The sequence below is a fragment of the Selaginella moellendorffii genome, unplaced genomic scaffold, assembly GCF_000143415.4.
Source record: "Selaginella moellendorffii unplaced genomic scaffold, v1.0 SELMOscaffold_25, whole genome shotgun sequence".
NCBI classification, from domain to species: domain Eukaryota; kingdom Viridiplantae; phylum Streptophyta; class Lycopodiopsida; order Selaginellales; family Selaginellaceae; genus Selaginella; species Selaginella moellendorffii.
Window position 1 is genome coordinate 1,569,673 of NW_003314286.1, and position 22,714 is coordinate 1,592,386.

General features: G+C 45.4%; 6 protein-coding genes across 6 annotated transcripts; 5 read left to right on the plus strand and 1 right to left on the minus strand.

The window, feature by feature from the left end:
• The first annotated feature begins 298 nt into the window (after positions 1-298).
• Positions 299-2,574, plus strand: LOC9636880 (fatty acyl-CoA reductase 2). Its single transcript, XM_024679638.1, has 10 exons — positions 299-538; positions 597-700; positions 762-961; positions 1,020-1,120; positions 1,171-1,387; positions 1,488-1,649; positions 1,703-1,784; positions 1,845-2,114; positions 2,184-2,311; positions 2,360-2,574. The coding sequence occupies exons 1-10, from the start codon at positions 391-393 to the stop codon at positions 2,526-2,528; spliced, it is 1,581 nt and encodes a 526-aa protein (XP_024535406.1). The 5' UTR covers positions 299-390; the 3' UTR covers positions 2,529-2,574.
• Positions 2,575-2,627: 53 nt separating this feature from the next.
• On the plus strand, positions 2,628-4,978 carry LOC9636881 (protein misato homolog 1). The gene is made up of 9 exons (XM_024679567.1): positions 2,628-2,725; positions 3,006-3,107; positions 3,172-3,217; positions 3,275-3,356; positions 3,406-3,730; positions 3,781-4,012; positions 4,067-4,273; positions 4,338-4,448; positions 4,498-4,978. The coding sequence occupies exons 1-9, from the start codon at positions 2,654-2,656 to the stop codon at positions 4,920-4,922; spliced, it is 1,602 nt and encodes a 533-aa protein (XP_024535335.1). The 5' UTR covers positions 2,628-2,653; the 3' UTR covers positions 4,923-4,978.
• Positions 4,892-5,588, minus strand: LOC112347902. Its single transcript, XM_024679568.1, has 4 exons — positions 5,478-5,588; positions 5,295-5,427; positions 5,168-5,238; positions 4,892-5,112 (listed from the first exon to the last, which is right to left on the minus strand). The coding sequence occupies exons 1-4, from the start codon at positions 5,556-5,558 to the stop codon at positions 4,966-4,968; spliced, it is 432 nt and encodes a 143-aa protein (XP_024535336.1). The 5' UTR covers positions 5,559-5,588; the 3' UTR covers positions 4,892-4,965.
• A 9-nt stretch (positions 5,589-5,597) lies between these two features.
• Positions 5,598-6,431, plus strand: LOC9636882 (tRNA (guanine-N(7)-)-methyltransferase). The gene has a single exon (XM_002974604.2). It carries the CDS (start codon positions 5,607-5,609, stop codon positions 6,366-6,368), a length of 762 nt encoding a protein of 253 aa, XP_002974650.1. The 5' UTR covers positions 5,598-5,606; the 3' UTR covers positions 6,369-6,431.
• Positions 6,432-6,447: 16 nt separating this feature from the next.
• LOC112347903 lies at positions 6,448-7,932 on the plus strand. The gene is made up of 8 exons (XM_024679570.1): positions 6,448-6,546; positions 6,605-6,688; positions 6,754-6,859; positions 6,955-7,113; positions 7,170-7,245; positions 7,305-7,615; positions 7,670-7,750; positions 7,809-7,932. The coding sequence occupies exons 1-8, from the start codon at positions 6,484-6,486 to the stop codon at positions 7,838-7,840; spliced, it is 912 nt and encodes a 303-aa protein (XP_024535338.1). The 5' UTR covers positions 6,448-6,483; the 3' UTR covers positions 7,841-7,932.
• Positions 7,933-8,023: 91 nt separating this feature from the next.
• On the plus strand, positions 8,024-10,165 carry LOC9636883 (ALA-interacting subunit 3). The gene is made up of 9 exons (XM_002974605.2): positions 8,024-8,171; positions 8,238-8,296; positions 8,427-8,501; positions 8,556-8,675; positions 8,773-8,843; positions 8,893-9,214; positions 9,294-9,583; positions 9,635-9,722; positions 9,782-10,165. Exons 1-9 carry the CDS (start codon positions 8,069-8,071, stop codon positions 9,806-9,808), a joined length of 1,155 nt encoding a protein of 384 aa, XP_002974651.2. The 5' UTR covers positions 8,024-8,068; the 3' UTR covers positions 9,809-10,165.
• The last annotated feature ends 12,549 nt before the right edge of the window (positions 10,166-22,714 follow it).

Consider the following 22,714-nt stretch of genomic DNA (forward strand, 5'->3'; position numbering starts at 1 on the left):
TCTCGACTCTCGAGGCTGAGCATGGGTTGCATCACGCAGCTGGTCCCACAATTTTCTCCATCTTCTTCTTCGTCTTTCTCGTGCTCGATCCTCCGCCATTCTTCCAAGCCGGTTTCAGCTGGGAAGAGATCTTCTGCCAAGTTGATCACTGCAAACTCAGCCACGCGATCGCGATCCTCGTTGCTGCAAACGCGGAGACAACATAAACAACCCAGGAGGTGTCGCCTGAGAATGGAAGCGAGCGAACATCCAGCAGCAGCTACAGCAGCCTCCCACCAGGAAAAGCCGAGGAGTTCATCCAGCATCGGGAACGCAAAGCTTGTCATCAATGGAGATGGCGGCCAAGCTAGCCAAGAATCGCCGTCCTCGACCACGACGATCACTGCTAACATGATGAGTGCATTCCCGTCCTGGGTGCCGGAGGGATCATCGTCGCTGATTGGGAGCGAGAATATGGACAGGGAAGGGCTGGGGATCAAGCATTTCCTCAAGGACAAAAACATCCTCATCACCGGTGCTACTGGCTTCCTCGCCAAAGGTTCAAACTTCCTGAGCCACTTTTATAGATTTTTCTCAAAAAATTTTTGTTGTCATAGTTCTCGTGGAGAAGATTCTAAGAACACAACCCGACGTCGGCCATCTCTTCCTCCTCATCAACGCAAAGTCGAGTCAGAGTGCCAGCGAGAGACTCCGAAAAGAAGTATAGTACAAAAACTTTATTTGTGATGGACGCTCCATTGGTTTTGACATCGTAAATGCAGGTCCAATGCTCGAGGCTATTCCAAGTGCTCCAGGACAAGCACGGGGACGAGTACGAAGATTTCATCCAGGCCAAGCTTACTGCGGTCGCCGGGAATGTGGCCAAGGAGGACGTCGGGATTGACAAGGATGTTGCGCAAGCTCTGGCCAGCGAAATCGACGTCATAGTAAACTCGGCCGCGACCACCAATTTCATAGAAAGGTAGAGCGATTTTTTCCTATTTTTCTCTTCTCAAGAGGGGTTTTCTCTTCTCTCCAAGGTACGACACTGCTTTGGATATCAACACAAAAGGTCCCTTCCATCTCCTCGAGTTTGCCAAGAGGTGCCATCGCCTCAAGCTTTTTCTTCATGTATCCACAGGTAGGATAAACAGAAAAAGAAGAAAACAAGGATGATCTTTGTTTTCGCAGCCTATGTCAATGGGAAGCGCGTTGGGCGAGCTCTGGAGAAACCGTTTCGAATGGACGAGAGCATTGCGCGGGAGAGCTTGGGCAACGAGAGCGCCCCGCCGCTGAGCGTGGCCCAGGAGATCGAGTCCGTGTGCAAGCTGTCGTTGTTGGCTCCGGCCCACGACAAAGACGAGGTTGCCCAGCAAACCGCCTTCATGAAAGAGCTCGGGCTCAAGAGGTCGGTCCAATCATGGAACTCCCGACTCTTTTCTTACGTTTCTTTTGCGAAAACTTTCTAGTTTTGCAAGGCTGACTTGAGTTTTCTGTGCTGCTCACAGGGCAGCTTTGCATGGATGGCAAGACACTTACGTCTTCACAAAAGCCATGGGAGAAATGCTCGTCTGTGAGAACCGCCAAGACGTGCCAGTGGTGATAGTAAGGCCGACGGTGGTCGAGGGGACTTTCAACCAGCCCTTCTCGGGATGGATGGAAGGCATCCGGTAAGCCTTTCGCTTTTTCCATGTAGAATCCGTCACACTCTTCCTTCTTCAAGCATGATGGATCCCATACTGCTAACTTACGGCAAAGGTCAGACGTCGAGCTTCTACGTTGATCCAAACGGAGTTCTCGACGTGGTAAGTTCGTCCAAGTTCCTACTTTGCTTTGCTGGAAAAACTTGCGTGGAATTTGGCAAGGTTCCCGCGGACATGGTCGTCAACACGATCCTGGCGAGCATGGCCAAGCACGCAGGCAAGAAAGGCTGCCTCAACGTCTACCAGGTGGGATCATCCGTCGTGAACCCGCTAACGTTTGACAAGCTCGCAAAGTACACGTACGAGCACTTTCGGTCGCAGCCTTTCGTGGATCAGAAGGGGAACCCCGTCATGATCCCAAAGATGACCTTCATCACCAACAAATACACCTTGTTCCTCTACAACTACTTGCAGTTCAATCTCCCCGTTCTAGTAAGCCGAGCTCTAGACTCTTCGTTTTCCCATGGATTTTGACGCTGGTTTCTTCGTTTGCTGCCGCAGATCTCCAGATTGTTTCCATGGTTCCAACGGGAGGACACTCAAAGACGGCTGAAATACCTCTCGTATGCCTCGCAGAGAGTGAACCAGCTGATCGATACGTACGCGGCGTACACATTCTACAAAGGAAGGTGATCTTCGTCTTCTCTTTGCTCGTCTAGCTGAATCGCAGCTCGCAGATTCGACATCTCCAATCTGGAGAGGCTGTACAAGGAGCTATCGGCCGAGGAGCGCGACGAGTTTGGGTTCGCGGTGTGGAGCATCGATTGGGACAAGTACATAAAAGACGTCCATCTCCCGGGCCTCAGGAAGTACACGCTCGATGGAAACACCGCGTTTCGTCTATGATCCATCTCCTCTCAATGCTGAATAAAGGATGATTCTTTTGTCCAAATTTTCATTGTGTTCTAGATTAGGGTTTAAGGTTTATGCGCAGCGTGTTCTAGATTAGGGTTTAGGGTTTATGCGCAGCGATGCGGGAGATTGCGACTCTACAGATTGGCGCTTACGCGAATTTCGTTGGCGCGCATTTCTGGAACTTCCAGGTTCGTGATCGGCTTGCATCGATCTGGGTTCTCGAGAGCTAGCCCTAGGCCGAGCGATGACCTCGGTAGCAAACAGAGGCAGCGTGGTATTCCGCGAGAGAGGTTTCAACGCGGCGCACGATTTCGTGTGATGGGCTTAGATCGAAGCGGCGGGCGAGTCTTGTTGGTGGAATGTGAAGTCACATTGCATTGACGACATGCCTCACATTTGCATCCATTCTTTAGCATTCTTCTTTCGCTTTGTTCTTTGTTTCCTTCTTAAGTCTTGTTTGTTTCTTAGGATGAATTGCTTGGCCTCGCGGCCGACCATGAAGCAGATCCCGTGTTCCAGCGATCGGGCCTGGACATGGACGTGCTCTACCGGACTGGCGAAACTCGTCAGGTAAATCTTTTCTAGGATTTTCGTCCTGTTGGTTTTCAACTTGATACTTTCGTTTATCTACCAGGGTGTCGCGACCTATACCCCGCGACTGGTAGCGATCGATCTACGAGGTAATCTCTCTCGTGCTAGACAATGTTGTGTTATTTCTCTATACAGTGTCTATGCAGGAAGCCTAGGAGCTGTGCGCTCGTCTGGGTCGCTTTATGATGAAGGGCAAGGGGTATTGCATGGAACGCAACTTCATACTTGGTATGAGCTTTGTTTTTTCGTGGACAGGGATGACATTGTTGTAATACAGGACTGGGCCTGTGTCGTTGCACAAAGAGGAACCGCCGGAAAAGAGTGAATTTTTGAAACGGTTGGAGGCAGAAGAAGCTGGCCAGCAGTCGAACGCAACAGACGAGACGATTGTGCAGGGGCTCGATGAAAGAGTTCAATCGTGGACGGACTACTCTAAAGTACAGTTACATCCTCGCAGTGTCTACGAGATCGAGGGTATTTGGAACACAGTGACGCCTTTCGACAGCTTTTGCCATGGGAAGGGGTTGTTTACGCAATCCTTTCGCCTTGAAGAGTTCCAAGAGCGCTTCCGGTTTTTCGTCGAAGAATGCGATCATTTGCAGGTGCTTTTTAGCTGCAAACGTTTCATGGATAATCACCACGGTCTTTTCAGGGTGTTCAAGCTCTTGTAGATGATTCTGGAGGCTTTTCGGGAGTTGCAAGTGACATATTGACAAACTTTGAAGACGAGTACGGGGGCATACCTTTCATGCTCTTCACGGTTCGGCCTCCCGAGGAGGAACCGCGTCCTGTCGTACGCTCGCTCCATGATGCTGTTTCGTTTGCGTCTTTATCATCGATTGGAGACATCGTCGTTCCTCTTGGTCTTCCTCAGCTATCTCGAAGTAAGTATCAGGGGATGCTTATTTCTTGCGCTTAACATTTTTTCTGTTCTTCAGGTGCGTTTGCGAGACACTTGACGATTGACGATGCAAAGGTTTTCCAAACAAGCGCTGTTTATGCGGGAGCTTTACATAATGCGACTCTTCCGTTCAGGATGCTGGCTTCCTCTACACAGGTTGGAGGCTGTGATATGGGAGTTCTAGTGAAGGGCCTCACGTACGCCACCAGGAACGTTGCTAATCTATCCGCTGCCTTGCCTTCAGGTATGTCATCGATTTTTAAGCAAGATTTGCGAGAACCTTTGGTTTTTTTTCTCTCCGTCCGTAGATGGCATTACAAGAGGCTTGGATTTGTCAGCTCTCACTCCGGAGGTTGCACTAGCTTCTTCACAGGACTACGCTGCAGAAAGCTATGTCATACAAGGTGCTCGCCTCGCAGGTATGACAAGCTTATAATCTAATAGATCTTTCTGATACGCCGAAAGCAGGATCCAAAGGACTTGCTACTGTTACCGATGTCATGAAGTCCATGAACTACGGGAAGCAGAAGTTTTCAAGTCACGTCGCTTGTTCGCCATGTCCCTTGCCGGTGCCCCTTCCTTTCCCTTCCATCTTTCGCTCTTCAGTCGGCCGATATGGTGATATTCTACTCGAAACTTCTCCATCGTCAGCTACGGGAAGGGGTGCCTTGGACGTTTTTAGCGTTCCAGTCGCTACGAGCTTGCGGACCGATAAGGGGATAGAACCATACTTGAGACGGCGACTGAGCGATATCGAGCAGCTGGGATTGAAGAGGCAGTCTCCTGTGCTGCAAGACTGGGATCTGGCAAGAGAAGACGTGGAGGAGTTGAGAGAAGTTCTTGCCAACACTCTTGCGAGGTATGCCGACGAGACTGAGTTTGATTCCTCGTAATTGGATAGTCTACAAGTAGTGAGTTGCAAAACTTTGAAAGAGCTTATCTTTTCTTCTCTCTTTTGTTCTTACGTTTGAGAGCTTTCTTCTTCCTCGGAATTTCTAGATCGGGTTTGCTAGCCTCTTCTCGTTGTCTTTTCCTCTGGATTTTCTTTGCTTCTTCGATCGGGACTTTGAACTTTTTGACAGGCTAGAAGAGTTCCAAAGTTCTCAGTGGGAGAGAGAAAAAAAAGAAAAAAACATACCTTGGCTCCTAGTGTCTCTGCTCTTTCCTGTTCCAGTTTCTTCTTCTGTTTCCAGTTGAGATGTGAATTCCCTGATGTGTAGCAAAACCCGTAAGAAAAGAATCGAGGAAACGATGGAAGCTCCTACCAACAATCCTCTCCACTCCCCGAAAGATGCTGCTCAGATCGAAATCTCGAAGGAAGAACTCCTCGTTTCCATCTTGCGTGGGAGGCCTCTTGGAAGAAGGGGCCTCCTTGAGCACATCCGTCGCTTTGGACGACTGCACGCAACCATTTAGAACTCGCGAGCAGCGCATTTCGACACAGATACCATGAAAAGCTTGCGATTCCTCCTGTGATCGTCGCGGCTGCCCCGGCGCCTCGCCGGATCGACGAATTCCACGACCTCCATATCGCCCAGAAATTAGGGTTTCCTAGGTTTAGGGTTTATCGCAGAAGGATGGGGAACAAGAAGGGCGCTGCGTGCGCGCACCCCAGGAAGCGATTCTACCGCGCTCGCGCCCACAGCAATCCTCTCAGCGACTCGCATTTTCCAGTTCCAGTGAGCCCCGCGCACTGCGACTGGTCGGAGCACTTCCCTGTTCTAGCCGCGGCGGGCGATGGATCTGCATCAGGGCAGCAGCAGCAGCAAGCTCCCAAGGTCCGATTTGCGGACGTGGGGTGTGGATTTGGGGGCCTGCTCGTCCGCCTCTCGGATCTCTACCCGGAGACGCTGATGATCGGGATGGAGCTCCGGGACAAAGTGACCGAGTACGTCAAGGAGAGGATCGCGGCGCTGCGCAAGAACAATCCCGGTCGCTACGGGAATATCTCGGTCATCCGGACCAACGCGATGAAGTTCCTGCCCAATTACTTCGACAAGGGGCAGCTGGAGAAGATGTTCTTCCTCTTCCCGGATCCACACTTCAAGGAGAAGAATCACCGCAGGAGGATCATCAGCCAGGGATTGCTGGCCGAGTACGCGTACGTGATGGCCGAGGGGGGGATCCTCTACACCGTCACGGACGTCCAGGAGCTCGGGGAGTGGATGAAATCCAACCTCGATGCGCATCCCCTGTTTGAGAGGATCAATCTGGAGGAGCAAAGTAGCGATCCGGTGGTGGAATTTCTAGTGGCGACGTCGGAGGAGGGCCAGAAGGTCGCGAGGAATCGAGGCGACACGTTCGTCGCTGTGTACCGGAGAGTTCCATCGCCGCCATAGCCGGAAGCATATTCCCCATTTGATGCTTCTTTCGTTTTGTTAAAGGATAAAAAGTGCTCCCGATTTCTAGGGTTCTAAGGGTTTAGGGTTTGCTAGTTTTCCTGGGCGGGAGATTATGCCGCAGCCAAAGAAGCAGGGATCGCCGGATGTGGCATCGTCTCCTCCCACCGGGGCTAGGGTGCGTGATCGCTGTGGCCGCGTTTTCTTTGTCTGATGGATTAAATTTTCCTTGGCAGTCGCCCGGTGCTGCTACGGAGCAATCGGCTCAGAGAAATGGCTCTTCCGAGGGGAGGAAAATCTCCTCCGAGGACATCCAACTGGTAAATTTCTCAAAGCTAGATCACGTATCGATCGAGAGTGTGGGTTTCCTTTTCTTTCGTCACAGGTCCAGAATCTTATAGAGCGGTGCTTGCTACTTTACATGAATCGAAAGGAGGTTGTACACACTCTCCACGCCCAAGCAAAAGTGGAACCTGGTTTCACGAGCCTTGGTAAGCTCAAAAGCCGTGCACAACGTGAGAGAAAAAAACTCCTCTTTTTTGTTTTTTGTTTTTTTCCTTTTTCTGTGTTCTTTCCCTCTTCACAGTCTGGATGAAACTAGAAGAACAAAATCCCGACTTCTTCAAAGCATACTACACTAGGTTGAAATTGAAGCTGCACATTGCGACTTTTAATCATTTGTTGGACCAACAGGCCGAGCTGAGGAGGAAACTGGGTCTGCTTCCTCAAGTTTATCCATCACAAGGTGGCTTTCCTCATATATCTGCGAACTCAGTCTAAAGTTTGTTCTTTCCTCTCCAGTTTCTCAGATGATACCAACGCAGCCATCACACTTAGGACACCCGGCCTCGCAAAACTTAGAACATTCGACACACAGGTGAGCAATGCCAGCTCCATCCTGATACTGCGGTTGCTAAACTCGAGCTTGAATGGAAGGGATTCATCGGCTATGGAGCTGGCTACTGCTCCTGGCGAGCTCAACTCTACGGCAGACGTTCTCTTCTCTTTTGGGACGTCGGCGGAGCTGCCAGGCATGGGACTCGACTCCAGCTTTGTGCACCAAGAGCCACAGCCCATGGAAAGCTTGCAAAGTGATGGAGATGGAATGAGCACCCGAGACTCTCTCTCGTCGCTCTCTCAGTTGCCACGGAACTTTAGCTTGTCAGACTTGACAGCCGACTTGGGACCGAACAGCCGGTTTCCCAGGAACTTCAGTCTATCGGATCTTACGGCTGATTTAGGAACGGGTAAGATTATCTTGTTCTCTTGAAACATAACTTTGGGGAGCTTTTACGTCGCAGATTTTGGAGCTTTAGGGAACTACACTTCACCATTTGTCTCGGACGAAGCTTATCTCCACTCTCCAAAGAGTGGGGGCTTCGGTAAGATTTTTTCGTGAGTGGTTTTTTATTTTTTTCCTCTAATTTTCTGTGACGACAGACGAAGAACCAATGCTGGAATTTGGAGATTGATTTTACTCTTGAATTGTACGAATGTAACATGTGTAGACCATATCATCCACCACAATTCCTGGTTTGTATAGAAAGGTTTGATTTTTTTTGTTCTCTAGAATATGCGTCTTCGCGCTCTCACTTGGATAGAGAAGAAATTTTAGGGCTTCTTTCGCCCCCGGAGAGACGAGAGACAAAAAAAATCCTCCCGCTCTTTTTTCCAACAATGTCGTTAGGGATTTTGTGGCGATGGAGGTGGTGAGTAGTTCCGAGAGCCCGACGTCGTCCGCGAGTACGTCCACAGCCGCGACGGCGTCTCTGCCGTCATCGTTGAAATCCAGGCGGCCGAAATGTGAGTAGTGGTGAAGTACAGAGATCACAATGTTTCTTTTGTTTTTTATTTTGTTCTTTCTTCTAGATTCTAGATTCACGCAGCAAGAGCTTCCAGCTTGCAAGCCCATGCTCACGACGGGATGGGTAAGAGCCCCTAGACTTAAATCTCGTCTTCTTTGGTGGAATTACAATCTGGTTCTTGTGTTTCTTCGTTTCTCCATTTCTCGAATTCCTGGCTGATTTTCTTCATTTTTTTTTTTTTCTTGTCTTACAGGTGATATCGATTTTCATGGCTGTTGGTGTACTGTTTATTCCACTTGGAGCCTGCGCTTTGAATTCGTCCAAGAAGGTGAGATATATAGCTCAGTCTCCTTAGAAAAAAAGAGTAGAAGAAAACTACCAGGTTGTGGAGATCGTCGATCAGTACGAGACTGTTTGCATCCCTTCTGCTGGAACAAAAGAAGCACGGGTCCAATACATCCAGGACATCTCCACCGCCAAAGCTTGCACTAGACAGCTCCTGGTAGGCAATTTTTTTCTTTGGATGAACACAAGCAGTAATTCACACCTCTTTTTCTTTTTTGGTTTCGTTTCAAGATCTTTCACTGCCACCGTTGTAGGTCACTAAGAACATGGCCCAGCCGATTTATGTCTACTACGAGCTTCACAACTTCTTCCAAAACCATCGGAGGTACTTGTCCTTGCCTGAGAATCCTAGCAGGACTCATTCTTCCCTGCAGATATGTAAAGAGCAGGAGTGATCAGCAGCTTTTATATGGAAATGCAAGCGAGAGCAGCATGGCCAACTGCGATCCACAGAGGCTCCTCGCTGGGAAGCCCATTGTGCCGTGCGGGCTCATCGCCTGGAGCCTGTTCAACGATACATACTCGTTCAAGCTCAACAGTGTGGCTCTCGCAATCAACAGGAAGGGCATCGCCTGGGACAGCGATCGCAAAGACAAGTTTGGTGGCAGTGTTTATCCTTCCAACTTTCCAAACAATTATCCCGCGGCTACAAACGGTAGCATCATTGGTGGAGCAAGCTTAGATCCCAATACTCCAGTAAGTAACAAACGTGAGATCTCTCCCTCTCATTCTCGTTTACATACATACTGATGCTAGATTTTTGTTTCTACTCCAGCTAAATGCGAATGAGGATCTCATTGTGTGGATGCGAACTGCAGCACTTCCGGTGTTTAGGAAGCTGTGGGGGAAGATTGAGCGCGATCTCTATGCCGGGGACTTGATCACCGTGGACATAAACAACGTCTACAATGTCTACAGCTTCCACGGTAAGAAGAAGCTGGTCTTGGCAACCACAAGCTGGCTGGGAGGCAAGAACCATTTTCTGGGAATCGCTTATCTCGTTGTTGGTGGCTTGAGCATTGCGATGGCGATGGTATTTGTAGGAATTCAGATAAAGTGTCCAAGGTATGATCTCGTGGTTTATTGCTTGTGGATGACTCGTTGTTTGGATTCCAGGCCTCTCGGTGATCCGAGCTACTTGTCATGGAACAAGAACAAGGGTCGCGACTTAAACACGAGTCCAGCCACTGGAGTGCACTTTGAGGTTTGCGAAACTTTCATGTTTTTAGAGGTCAAAGTTCTTTGTTCTTGATTTTCTTCCAGGAGCGGTCGCTTGCAACAGGAAATTGAGTGATTAAATCCTTTATTTGCTAGTTGGAGTAACGCAAATCTTTCTCAGTTGGAACCTTTTCGTGGTGGGGTTGCTCGCATGAGTGAGCTAGATTGCGACGAGCGGGAAATTTGAGGCTCGATCCTCTAGAGTGAGCAATTACCGCAGGTAGTTCCTTTTGCAAAGCCACTACCAGATCTATCAGCTGGTGGAAGTCCAGAAGGATGAATTATGCGACTTTCATGGGTCCAAATGTTGTGATGCGTAAAAGCAATTTCTTCTTCCTCATTTGTCTCCTCAGAAGTATGGGAGGGTTGAAATACTGTTGTGTTTGAATGATGGTTTTAGCACAAGGTACAATAAAGAGAAAAGTAGTTTATCCATGTTACTAATGTATAGAGTTTATATAGCTCAACATTACACCCACAAACAAACTCATTTTCAAACCACTCTTTTATCCATGTAATGTCTTGCTTGTAAAATCATACCACTTTATTGCATTTCATCCATAGTGCTTCTTCCTCCTCACTTGCTCCAAATGATTGTTATTATTTAAGACACTTTAGATGTTATTTATGTCATTGACAATAGTCAATATTTTAATACATATTCAACAGTCATATGATAAATTATAAAGTCCTATAGGCTTTAACATAATGAATATATATATTCTTAGATTATTTGTTGCAAAAACTTATCTTGAATCTCATTAAGTAACTTCTTGAATTAATAGATGGTAGTTGAGCCTAATTGAAACCCAATATATTAATAATCATTGCACACACTAAAAGGCATGAATAAAAACATAAAACATTATTACATGATACAATGAATAATACAAGTCAAACAATATTAAAAAGTCATTTTGTGAGATAATATTATTACTCATTGTTTAACATTGTTGCATTTTTACACCATATAACACTATTGTTGCATTGCTACACCACAGAACACCACCATAACACTAATATGTTGCTATATAATATTGTTGTTTCAAAGTTGTTACATTGCTGTATTGCATAGCACCACTATAGCATTATTGTGCCAACAAAATATTATTGTTTTGCCCTACACCACTGTATAACATTTAAAAGAAAAACCTTAAGAAATTTTTCTTTGGTGTGATTCAATGCATTATACTTGGAGAAGCAATTTAAATTTTTTACAACATGGCAGTACACATAGCAATGTTGTAGTATAGGTGACATATTTTTTAAAAATGATTTTTATCCCATATCCGGAGCACTCACAACAATATTTTTTATTATCAAACAAATCAATGTAGTTTATGTATATTTTAGTAGTTATGCTATTTCAAGTCAATTATTTCTTTCTAATTGAATCAAAAGAAAACCACAAGCAATTGATCAAGTTGTCAATATAAAACTCAATCATTCTTATGGATTTATGATGACGTGTAATGAGATAACATTGATGTAGAGTTAATCTATTTAATTTCTTTTACAACCATGCATAACAGCACAATTTTTTATATAAGTCATGACATGACTGATGTGTTTAAGCACCAACACATGTGGTTTTTTGGAGAGTATTGTCTTTTAGCTGTCAATACAATATCTATAAAAGTATTCTAGAGTCCAAGAAATAAGCAAAATAGTGCATATTGCTACATCATCAAATTAAACAATTTTATAGATAAATCAAGCTTCCTTTTTAACTCATCTATATGTTTTAGAGCTAAGTCAAAAATTAATTTTAAAAAAGGCTTAAGAAAAAGATACTTTTAGAGAGGAACACAAAAAAAAAAAAAACATATTAGTAGCTGAAATTATAAAAACTAAAAAACTAAAAAAAGTGAAGTAACAAGATGTAAAAGAAACCCCAAAATAAGAATCTATATAAGAAAAATCATTAAAAGTCATTTTCCTTTTTATTTAAATCCTAAAAAACTACTTTTCAAGCCATTTTCTTTGATTGCTAATAATTTATCATACTTCTATACAAGTTTATGCCTTTTTGAATAAAAGTTGCTAAATGTCAATCTTAATTAACATCAACAAAATTAGATTTAAGTTTCCTTTAGTTTCTTATAATCCACTAGGATTTCCTACAAATTCATACCCTTGTGAATAAAAGCTATTAGATTTCAATCTCAATTGACATCTCAACAATTTCAACAAAGTCAAATATGAATTTTCATTAGTTATTTACAATCCACCATGCTTATTTGCCCTGAAATTAAAATATAAACTCATGAATTCGAAAGGCCATCTAGTACCTCTCAAACCCAAAGATGCTTAACTCTATATATCCCAAAAATTTTAATTGATTAAAAAAAGAGTGAATTGTTGTTAATTTCTCTCTATATTTACCTTAATAGACATCACATATATGACCATCACCGTCATTTTGTTAATGGTGACGGTGATAAAATGACAATGGCACTATACATATAATCATCATCCATGTCAAATTATCCTAGATTATTCTAAAATTAGTGTTGACTTGTCATTGATTAATGTCATATCATTAGGGTTCATATGGGATGAACATGGCAATGATTGTGGTTTCTATAGTTGCTACAGCTGTTGCTATAGTTGATTAGTTGGTTGTTACTTATAGAAGATTTAGAAGGTGTTTCAGAAAAGATCTTGAGGACAAGAGGTTTGAAGTTACTTGTAAGCCACAAATTTTTCCTTTTCAATTTGCCAACTTACCTCGTCTATCCGACTAACACCGCCTTGGCCTTTGCTAAGTTCCTTCGCCAAGGTTCCTGCATATTATACCAGTTCCTACTTGGTCCTACTTGGTTTCAGTTACTCATTGCACGAGCAACAGAGCGTTAGCCATCTATCCATGGATTCCTAAATCTCTCCAAATCCCCCTCCCCAAGTTAAACTGGACTTAAAGTTCGGCTACACACCCCATAGGCATAAGCAGCCAAGCACATTAAGCCTCTAGGTTTCTAGCATCCCTTACTACAACAAGGCTTGATCATAGGACCCCCTAAATCCCAAGCCTTAGGTGCAACACTTGCTTCGAGATACCAGGGGGAAACACTGTGGCCTAATGGCCCGGTATGTCAAGACCCCTAACAAGATCAAGATTGGAAAATGCAAAAAGACAAAGAGAAAAGCTAGTGGAAACAAAGAAGAGGCCTTAGACTGGCGTTGATTCAGATTGTGGAGAAATGGAACAAGGCTAACCTATATATACTATAGGTTGATGAAGCTCCACCACTCTTGGATCGAGGACGGCCTAAATATAGCTGAGGTCGAGGAGGTGCCACATCATCATCAGGAATGTGGCTCGAGACTCAGGAATCGGGAAGTGTCTCGAGAGTCAGGAATAGGAAAGTGTCTCGAGAGTCAGGAATAGGGAAGTGTCTCGAGAGTCAGGAATGTGGTCTGCAGGTCAGGAATCCGGTGAGAGTCAGGAATGTGGCAAGAATTGGGGGATTCCTGACAGCACCCCCTCCTCAAGAACGAGTGGAATGAGGATGTGAACGAGAACGAAGAGGAGGATGAGATGAGCGGCGAGGGATGGGAGATGGAGAAAAAGAATGAGGACTGGGACGAGAAGGATAGCGGCGGTGGAAGTCCTGAACAAGGTCAGGAGAATGAAGCAGGTTGTCTGCAGTTTCCCAAGTGCGTTCCTCAGGTCCGTAACACTTCCAGTCCACCAGATAGTAGAGTTTAGACCGTGAAATCTTGGAATCAAGGATGTCCTAAACCTCGTACTCAGACCCATCCTCGAGCTGCACTGGTGGAGGCGGAGGAATGACCCGATTTGGAATAGGACTGGGAATATAAGGCTCAAGGAGAGAGGAGTGAAAAACGGGGTGAATTTGATATGAGGAGGGAAGTGCAAGGCGATAAGTGACAGGATTAATGATGGCAGTGATAGGGAAAGGACCAAGGCGTTTGAAATCGAGTTTTGGACAGGGCCTGGTGGTGGAGATATTTCGCCTGAGGAGCCAGACTTTATCCCCGATATTGTAAGGGGGACAATCCTGACGATGGACATTGGCAAATGTTTTATGAAATTCCTGAGCACGATGGAGGTGGAAGGAGATGGAGTTGTGGAGTTCCTGGAGGTTGGAGATAAATGCCTCAGAGCGGGGATTTGAACAAGAGGATTTAGATAGAGAAGGAAGTGAGAGATTGAATCGGGGATTTTGGCCAGAGTTCGCAAAGAAGGGGGAAACTCGAAGAGAGGAGTGAACAGAGTTGTTATAGGAGAACTCAGCAAGGCGAAGGATATCGAACCAGTTATCCTGATGATAGTTGATGAAGCACCTCAAGAATTGTTCCAACGTCTGAATCGTTCGCTCAGACTGCCCATCAGTTTGAGGATGATATGCCGAAGAGAGGTTGGCCTTCACTCCAAGCAGCTGCAAAAACTGTTGCCAGAAATGAGAGATGAACTGAGGCCCCCGATCCGAAACCACATCTGTAGGAATCCCATGAAGTCGGAAAATTTCCCTGAATACCAGTTTTGCCATGTCCTCGCCCGAAAACTCCTTGGTACATGGCAAGAAGTGCGCCATCTTTGTGAAGCGATCCACCACGACTAAAATGCTATTGAAGCCTCAAGAACTCGGAAGATAAATCAAGAAATCCATGGAGATGGATTCCCAAGGACCTGAAGGGACCGGAAGGGAACGAAGCAAACCTGAAGGAAGGTGGCGAGGTACCTTATTCCGGGCACAAGTGTCACAGGAGGTAACAAAAGCTTTGATGTAGTCGTCCATGTGAGGCCACCAAAAGTCCCGTGCAACTAGCTCATAGGTTTTCGCAATGCCGAAGTGACTAGCAGTCGGGCTATCGTGGCACGCCATCAGGACCAACCTTCGAGCATCACCTTCAGGAACGTAAAGCTGCTCCCCACGGTACAATAAGCCATCTAAGAACTCGAACTCGTCAAATCACCGGCAGTCGGGAGTCACTGGGTGTCTAGCCTGAAGATGGGGGAAAATGTCACTAGCGAGATCATCGGATTGAAGATCGTTTCTGATTGCATCCATCAAGGAGGAGTCCTGAGGGGCCAGGGAAATTGCCATAACTTGAAGCCGATCAGGACCGAGGATAACTTGATCCTGTTGATCGAAGGCAGGATTACCAGGCCTGAGACTGAGATAGGAGCGCCTTGAAAGAGCATCAGGAAGGCCTTGAAACTTTCCAGGTCTGTACTTGATAACAAAGTCAAACCGACTCAGGAATTGTGCCCACCTTGCTTGACGACGGCTTAAAACTCGGGAAGTGGCAAAGTACTCGAGATTTTTGTGATCCGTCCAGACTGTTGTTTGATGGCTCGCCCCCTCCAAGAAACGGCGCCACTCTCCAAAGGAATCCACGATGGCAAGGAGCTCCTTGTCGTGGATTTCGTAATTGATCTCCGCAGGCTGGAATTTCTGAGAATGGAAAGCGACCGGATGAAGTTCGTGATCCGCTCCGCGTTGAGACAGCACAGCACCAATGGCAAAGTTGGAGGCGTCAGCCTCGATGAAGAAAGGTTGTGAGGAATCAGCATGGATCAAGACAGGAGTAGAACTGAAGGCCGCCTTGAGTGTGTCGAAGGCCTGTTGGGCAGCAACAGACCAAGAGAAGGGAACATCCTTGTGAGTGAGATGTGTGAGAGGAAGGACAATGTCAGAGTAGTGATCAATGAATTTGCGATAGAAGTTGGCAAAACCAAGGAAAACCTGAACGTCCGACATTGATTGTGGAGGCTCCCATTCGAGAATAGTCTTGACTTTGGCAGGATCCATCGTGATACCATCAGGAGTGACAATGTACCCAAGGAACTCCACAGACTGCTGATCAAAGGAACATTTCTCAAGCTTCGCGTATAGGCCGTGTTCTCGCAGCTTCACTAGCACCTTGCGAACATGTTCGTCATGCTCCTCCTGAGTTTTTGAGTAGATGAGGATGTCATCGAGATAGACGATCACCATCTGATCAAGAAACTCCCGAAAGACGTCGTTCGCCATGTGTTGGAAAACTGTTGGAGCATTTGTCAAGCCAAATGGCATGACAGTGTACTCGAAGTGGCCATAGCGGGTTCGGAACGCAGTCTTCCATTCATCACTAGGCCGGATCCGGATCAGGTTATATGCTCCACGGAGGTCAATCTTGGTGAAGAAGCGGGCACCGCCGAGGCGTTCCAACAGGTCCGAGATTAGGGGCAGCGGATAACGGTTCCAAACAGTCACCTTGTTCAAACCTTGGTAGTCGATGACTAGCCGCAAGCTCCCATCCTTCTTCTTGACAAAGAAGACAGGCGCTCCAGCCAGGCACTGCGAATGCTGAATGTAGCCCGAGGCAAGGTTCTCATCCACGTACTCTTTGAGGGCCTTAAGCTCGGACGGGGATAACCCATAGATAGGCCCCCACGGAGGTGACGCTCCTTCCTGTAAATCAATGGGACAATCATAAGGCCGATGAACAGGCAGTACACTAGCTTTTTTCATGTCAAACACATCCCCAAAAACATGATACTTCTCAGGAAGACTGACAGGAGAAACATGCAAAGCAAAAAGAAAAAGAGGTTCTTCATGAAGGAGTTCTTTCATAGTGATTGTGGAGATAGGAGGAGGCGTACGACTAAATGGAATGATGAGACGAGGATACGGTCCAGTGTAAGATGGAAGAGAGGAAAAAGAAGAGGGTGAAAACTTTATAGAGTCAGGAACAGAACCCCGATTTGAGTTTAGGGAACTTTTCCTGATTCGGACTCGATGAACAGCAGGGGAAGCCGTGGGAGAGATGAGCTGTAATTCCTTCCAACAGATCTGAGGCTGATGTAGTTGGAACCAAGGAAGACCGAGCACCACAGAGGAGGACTTGCTGTTGATGATGTTGAAGGCGATATCGGTGACGGTGGACCCGATGTGTACTCGAACGGGCAACGTTTCCCTAAGTCCAGAAGATGGAGACACAAAATGCCTGCCGATGCCTTCAACCCTCAAATCCCGTATGGTAGGAGAAAGAGGAACGTGATGTCGGGCAGCAAAGTCCGTGTCCATGAAGCAGGAAGTTGCACCCGAGTCCAGTAATGCCAGAGCCTTGAGTCCTGATTGTCCGGTGAAAGAAAGGAGACATGGGACATGGAAGTTGCGGGAATTGGTGGTGGCTTTGATGAAAGGTGGTGAGGAGCTTGATAAAGAAGAAAAGTGATTTTTATTTGGGGAGTCCAAACAGACAGCTCCTACTCTGTTTGGACAGGGTCGTTTCCCGACTACAATAGAGGTGGACTTTGAGGCAGAGTGAACTCGAGCAGTCGAGGAGGCTTCTTGGGACATACAACTGCTTTGTGATTAGGATCAGCACAATAGAGGCAAAGATTATGAGATATTCGACGTTGCTTCTCAGCAAGACTCAACTTCCCTCTAATGAGTCGGGGAGTACCAGAAATATCCATCGGAACCGGAGCAGTAGGTTCAGGAGTATGCCCCGAAGACTCAAGCTGGGATTCCTGAGTCTGGGACGGAAAAATAGCGGCGCGGCGACTTTCCTGACGACGTTCAAAGAGACGATTGTCACATCAAACAGCTTTGTTGATGGCATCCGATAGGTCCTTGGGATCCTCCATGGTGAGCAACAAATCCTTGACACCGTTGTTGAGGCCAAAACGAAATTGGTCAATCAGGGCCCGCTCATCCCACTGAGTGTCCAAAGCAAGGAGTTGGAACTCTGCAGCGTAGATCGAGGCAGGACGAGACCCCTGAGAGAGACGTCTCATCTTTGTGGTAGCAACCCGAACCCGATCCGTCTCGCCAAAACATGCTTCGAGCTTCTCTTTGAACAATTGAAAATCCATCAGCTCTGGAACCACGACCCCTTTCATGCTCTTCTCCAGAAGAGGAGAAAACCATGACAAAGTTGCACCTTCGAGCAACGTCCCAATCGCGCCGATTTGAGACTTGGGAGTAGGGTACCGCCGATGTTGAAGTGCGAAGATCAACTCCATCTGGTTCAGGAATCCGCGAAGCTCCGAACGCTTGCCTGAAAATTTCACCGGGAAGCTCACCTTCGGTTCAGGAACTTTGCTGGATCCTTGAGCCGAAAGTGAAGCAAGCTCCTGCTGCATGCGAAGAAGGATCGCCTTCAGCTCGGTATTCTCAGACTGGATTTTTGCAAGGACTTCAGCAAAGAAATCAGGATGGCTTGGAGACTCCATTGGCAAGAAGAAAGGAAAAAGGGTGAAAAAAAGGCAAAGGTAATCAAACAATCAAAACGAGCTAAATCAAAAAACGAAAAAACACAATCTGAATCAAACTATCAAGACCCCTGACAAGATCAAGATTGGAAAATGCAAAAAGACAAAGAGAAAAGCTAGTGGAAACAAAGAAGAGGCCTTAGACTGGCGTTGATTCAGATTGTGGAGAAATGGAACAAGGCTAACCTATATATACTATAGGTTGATGAAGCTCCACCACTCTTGGATCGAGGACGGCCTAAATATAGCTGAGGTCGAGGAGGTGCCACATCATCATCAGGAATGTGGCTCGAGACTCAGGAATCGGGAAGTGTCTCGAGAGTCAGGAATAGGAAAGTGTCTCGAGAGTCAGGAATAGGGAAGTGTCTCGAGAGTCAGGAATGTGGTCTGCAGGTCAGGAATCCGGCGAGAGTCAGGAATGTGGCAAGAATTGGGGGATTCCTGACACGGTATGGGTACCTCTACGCCCCCACTTCCATCCCGAAGGGAAGGCCCAATCCCCTAGAAAGGGTGAGGACCAATGAGCCGCAAGGTACTCAAATGAGGCACCACTCCATATGAGCCAGGAGCACCGTAGTCGGTTTCCCTTCCGGGAGTGGGAGTTGCTCTTGAGCACTTCCTTGGGTGGCCCCTTCGGCAGCACCCGAATCCATGCTCACTCCCACCCAAAGCCCCTCTGTAGCGCACGTGGTTTTGACCCTTTATTCTATGGTGATTTACCATAAGATAACACCACAAAGCGGAACCTAAACCCTTCATGTGCCATATGACAGATGCCATGTGTCACAAAAGCCCAAAGCGTGTGTTCATCAGGGGGGGGGATATGGGGGGTTCCAAATATATAATAGGGATAATGGGTAGGTTGGGTATGTTTAACCAACCTGAGGCATAATTTAGCTCCCGCTTGCGTGCCTGTCCTTGTTCTGTGTCCAGCTTGGGTCTAAGCCCAAGTTCCATTCCATGCTAGCTAGTGGAGTACCCATATCCTCACGTTAGGCCACTGATATGCCGAAATAGCGCCAAACTCTATTTGGCTCTGTTTTGCGTGTTGGTCCTGGCATTGGGATGCTAATTGTTCTAAGACTGTTCCAAGTCGCTCCAGGCTCCTGTTCCTTCGCTCCTTGGGCTGTATGCTCAAGAGTTACTCTGTGGTCCAGTTCCATCACTCCTTGGCTCCATGCTTGGGGATTTGGCACCATTCTTTCATTCAGTGGCCCAAGGCACTGAACCTCTCCACACCACATTCCTTTGGACACGTGGCACACCCCAAGCCTCCCTTAGTATCAGGAGTTAGTCTTTGAGACAAACTTGAAACTTACTAAATATAGAATAGCACTAGAATGCGAATTTGGACATGGGACGAACACCATTGTGTTTAGACCAATCTCTACATTCCATAAATATGCCAAATGAGCAAATCTAGACACTTTCCATAAATAGCATTTGGGACCGAAATGAGACTAACATAGAGGGCATGATAGCGAGGGTGTTTGGCAGACATGGTAAGCTATCATCCAGCGATATTGAGGGACTAATCTCAATACATGAGGGTTCTTGTCACTAGCAAGTGCAAGACAAAATGAGACGGGAACTCCTTACCGGGCTAAGTATGCTTAGCTAATAACATGTAGGAATTCTATCCTTATGCTTATCCGGTCTAAATACACTCGAAATGCCTAGTTAACTCCACTAGCACAAGAGGGACTGATAAAGGGTCCAGCAATACCAACCTCCTGCCATCATGGTAGTAAGGAAAGAGTGTCCGTAAGGACTGGCCGACAGGTAACTTTCAATACCCAAAGTCACATTCACGACACTCTCCCCCCCTAGGGAAGATCAACGTCCTCGTCGATGCACACTCGAGTCTAGAATACCACCAAGGAAACAACTCCAGAAAAAATTTAGGGGATTCACACTATGTGAGAAATGCACCAACTTAAATGAGTTAAGAGGCAACCTCAATGTCTAATGCAGATGCGCTACCAGCTCAGACACCTTTCGGCCATCGCCGACAAGGAAATGACCAATGGAGTCAGCCACCCTTGCTACTCTGGGAGTTATCCAACTTACAAAAGTGTAATACGCCCTGCCCACAGGGATATAGAGAGAGAAGCCAAAGGCCCCAGCCCTTCTGAGCAAAGAAACCAAACCTGTTGGTAAGGTTTAAATAGACTACTGTAAACAAGCAGTTAGAGTTGTTTACACGGTCACGCCCTTTGAACAGAATAAGCAATATCGACAAAGAGACAGATTATGTGACCAGTCGACAATAGCTACCCCATGACTAGAGATTTCACCATACACACGAAGTGCCAAAGCCAGTCTGCCTATATTGGCCCAAACTCAAAGATCAATATATAGACAATATCAAAGTCATAGACAATGATTCTCAGAGACTTAATTATCAATGATTAAATCTTATATTAGAACACAAAAGTATTCCAAGTAAGTTATCGTTCGATAAACCAATATTTGAGTATAGGAACCACCAAGATCACTATCATTGGAAAACATAGGATTCACCTTCGAACAAAATTCAATAGCCAAATTATCATCAAGAAAAACTCAATGATAAAACGTAACTATCAAAGATTGCCGACAGAATGCCAAACAACTTACAAAAGATACCTCAAAGAACACAAAGTATCCTTAACTGACAAGCACAATGCTCGCAAATGTATTATTCGAAGGAAATAACATCCTAATCTATCAGGACTAACTCGAGCAACAATCAACAAAACAGAATGAATGTGGTAAGACCAATAAACACTTAGTCATGCCAAGCATCACACAAGTCAATTTGAATAGATCCCAGTCAATAATACCAAGGAACCAGAGTTGCTTAAGCAAGTGTCAGCCACATCCTATTGATAGACCAATCTAGAGCAAACCACAAAGAACATGTGTTAATGCAAAAAGCCATAAGCCATCAAAGAGAACAACTAACCATCATGAAAGATCATCAATCATCCCATTAATAAAGAGATGCATAATCATCATCTAAGAAGGAATCTACCATCACGAAAAACGGCAAATCATTCTATACCAATAATAATCAAGTAAAACTTTTTGATAAGAATAATCAACCATCCTAAATGATAGTCAATCGTCACCTATGATTGTTAGATGCAAAAACCAACTTCAACATCGAAGGTAATGAGCCAAAATGCCTTCCCCAACAACTTCAAATAAATGAAACAATGAGCATAAAAACTCAAAAAACCAAAAGTTTGAAGAAGTCTATAGCTAAGTCTTGCTTAATAATGATCACGAGTTTTGCATGAACTAACTTCAATGCTAAAGAAGAAATTATGGTATAACCCACAATATCCTTCTTAATACATCTAGAAGTCAAACTTCATAATACAAAGCTAATGGAGAGCATGTCTATATTAATCCAAAAACTAAGCACAATGAAGCTATGTTCAACAAGTGATCACCAAACAATCCTCCTTGAATCCATCTATAGCAAGACGTAACGCACATTATAACAAGTATAAGAGGAATCATCAATGATTAATATATTTCAACTCAAATCCAATAAAGATCCAAACATTTTAATATCGATCACTAACTCTTCCACTTGTAGAGTTAGCATAGTCTATGACTAAATCACTTTTCAAGGAAAAGTTATGGCTCAACTCCTACTAAACAATTTCGTCTAGAACACAACTAACTCAACTTGCCATTCAGCTTATTTGAACGTCAATATAGTTGTTAACTAGCAAATGCACCAAATGCCAATAACACAAAATTACAACCAAATCATTAACACTATCTCTATTGAGACTAATGAAACTCAGTATCAATCCTGTAGAGAGACATCTCATTTCCCTCAAATCTCAACATCAACAATGTTAATGACAAGGCATCACTTCAATGCCATCAACACTAAAACAAAGCTAGAAAAAAGCAAAAGTGAATCAATCCTTCAGCAAAACTTAGTTACAGATAACACTTCCTCAAGGAGTGAATCACCACATCTAAGATTCAATGGAATCCAACACCATAAACTAAACGTCACCAAATGATATCGATAGAGATAAAATTGATATGCCAACATGGAAAACCCATGTAAGTCTAACGATACGATCGTCCGCAACACTATCCAGTAAAGCAAGCCCATCACTACTAAATCATTATCGAGTAAAGCAAGTGTCAATAGTCCTCGACTAAGTCTACAATTAATCACTAGAATCACTCCTCAACTTGCCTTCTCATGACCCAAACACCACCTTTTGTCATCAAGTTATATACTTGTCTAACATGAACGTGATACCCTAGGTATGAGATAAAGGTTCATGGACAAGCACGAACTAAATGACCATTCGAATCCAACTCAACCGCAATAAGCTCACCAATTTGTTTAGCCAATAGCTCTGAGCATGCTTTGAAGAGGCTAGCTATACATGATCTACACTTAGTTGAAACTAAAGTGAAAACCATGAGATGGACTCATATTAGTACACAACCTCCTTTTAGACAAAGCTATAGTATGGGTACCAATATCTTAAACTCAAACAACTAAGGTGAACATCACCATCCTTAGCCAAGGTGTAGGGCCACCAAGACCAAGTCAGGATCAGTGAGAGCTCACTACTCTCATAGAGTCTAAATGAAATGCAAAGTGCAATTTGCCACCAAGCATAACGCAATAAAAGAAAGGCACAAGGGTCACCCTTCTTAGAAAAGCGCAACGGCCACTTTTCTATACCAACTTCAGACTCTATCCAACTCAATTGCTT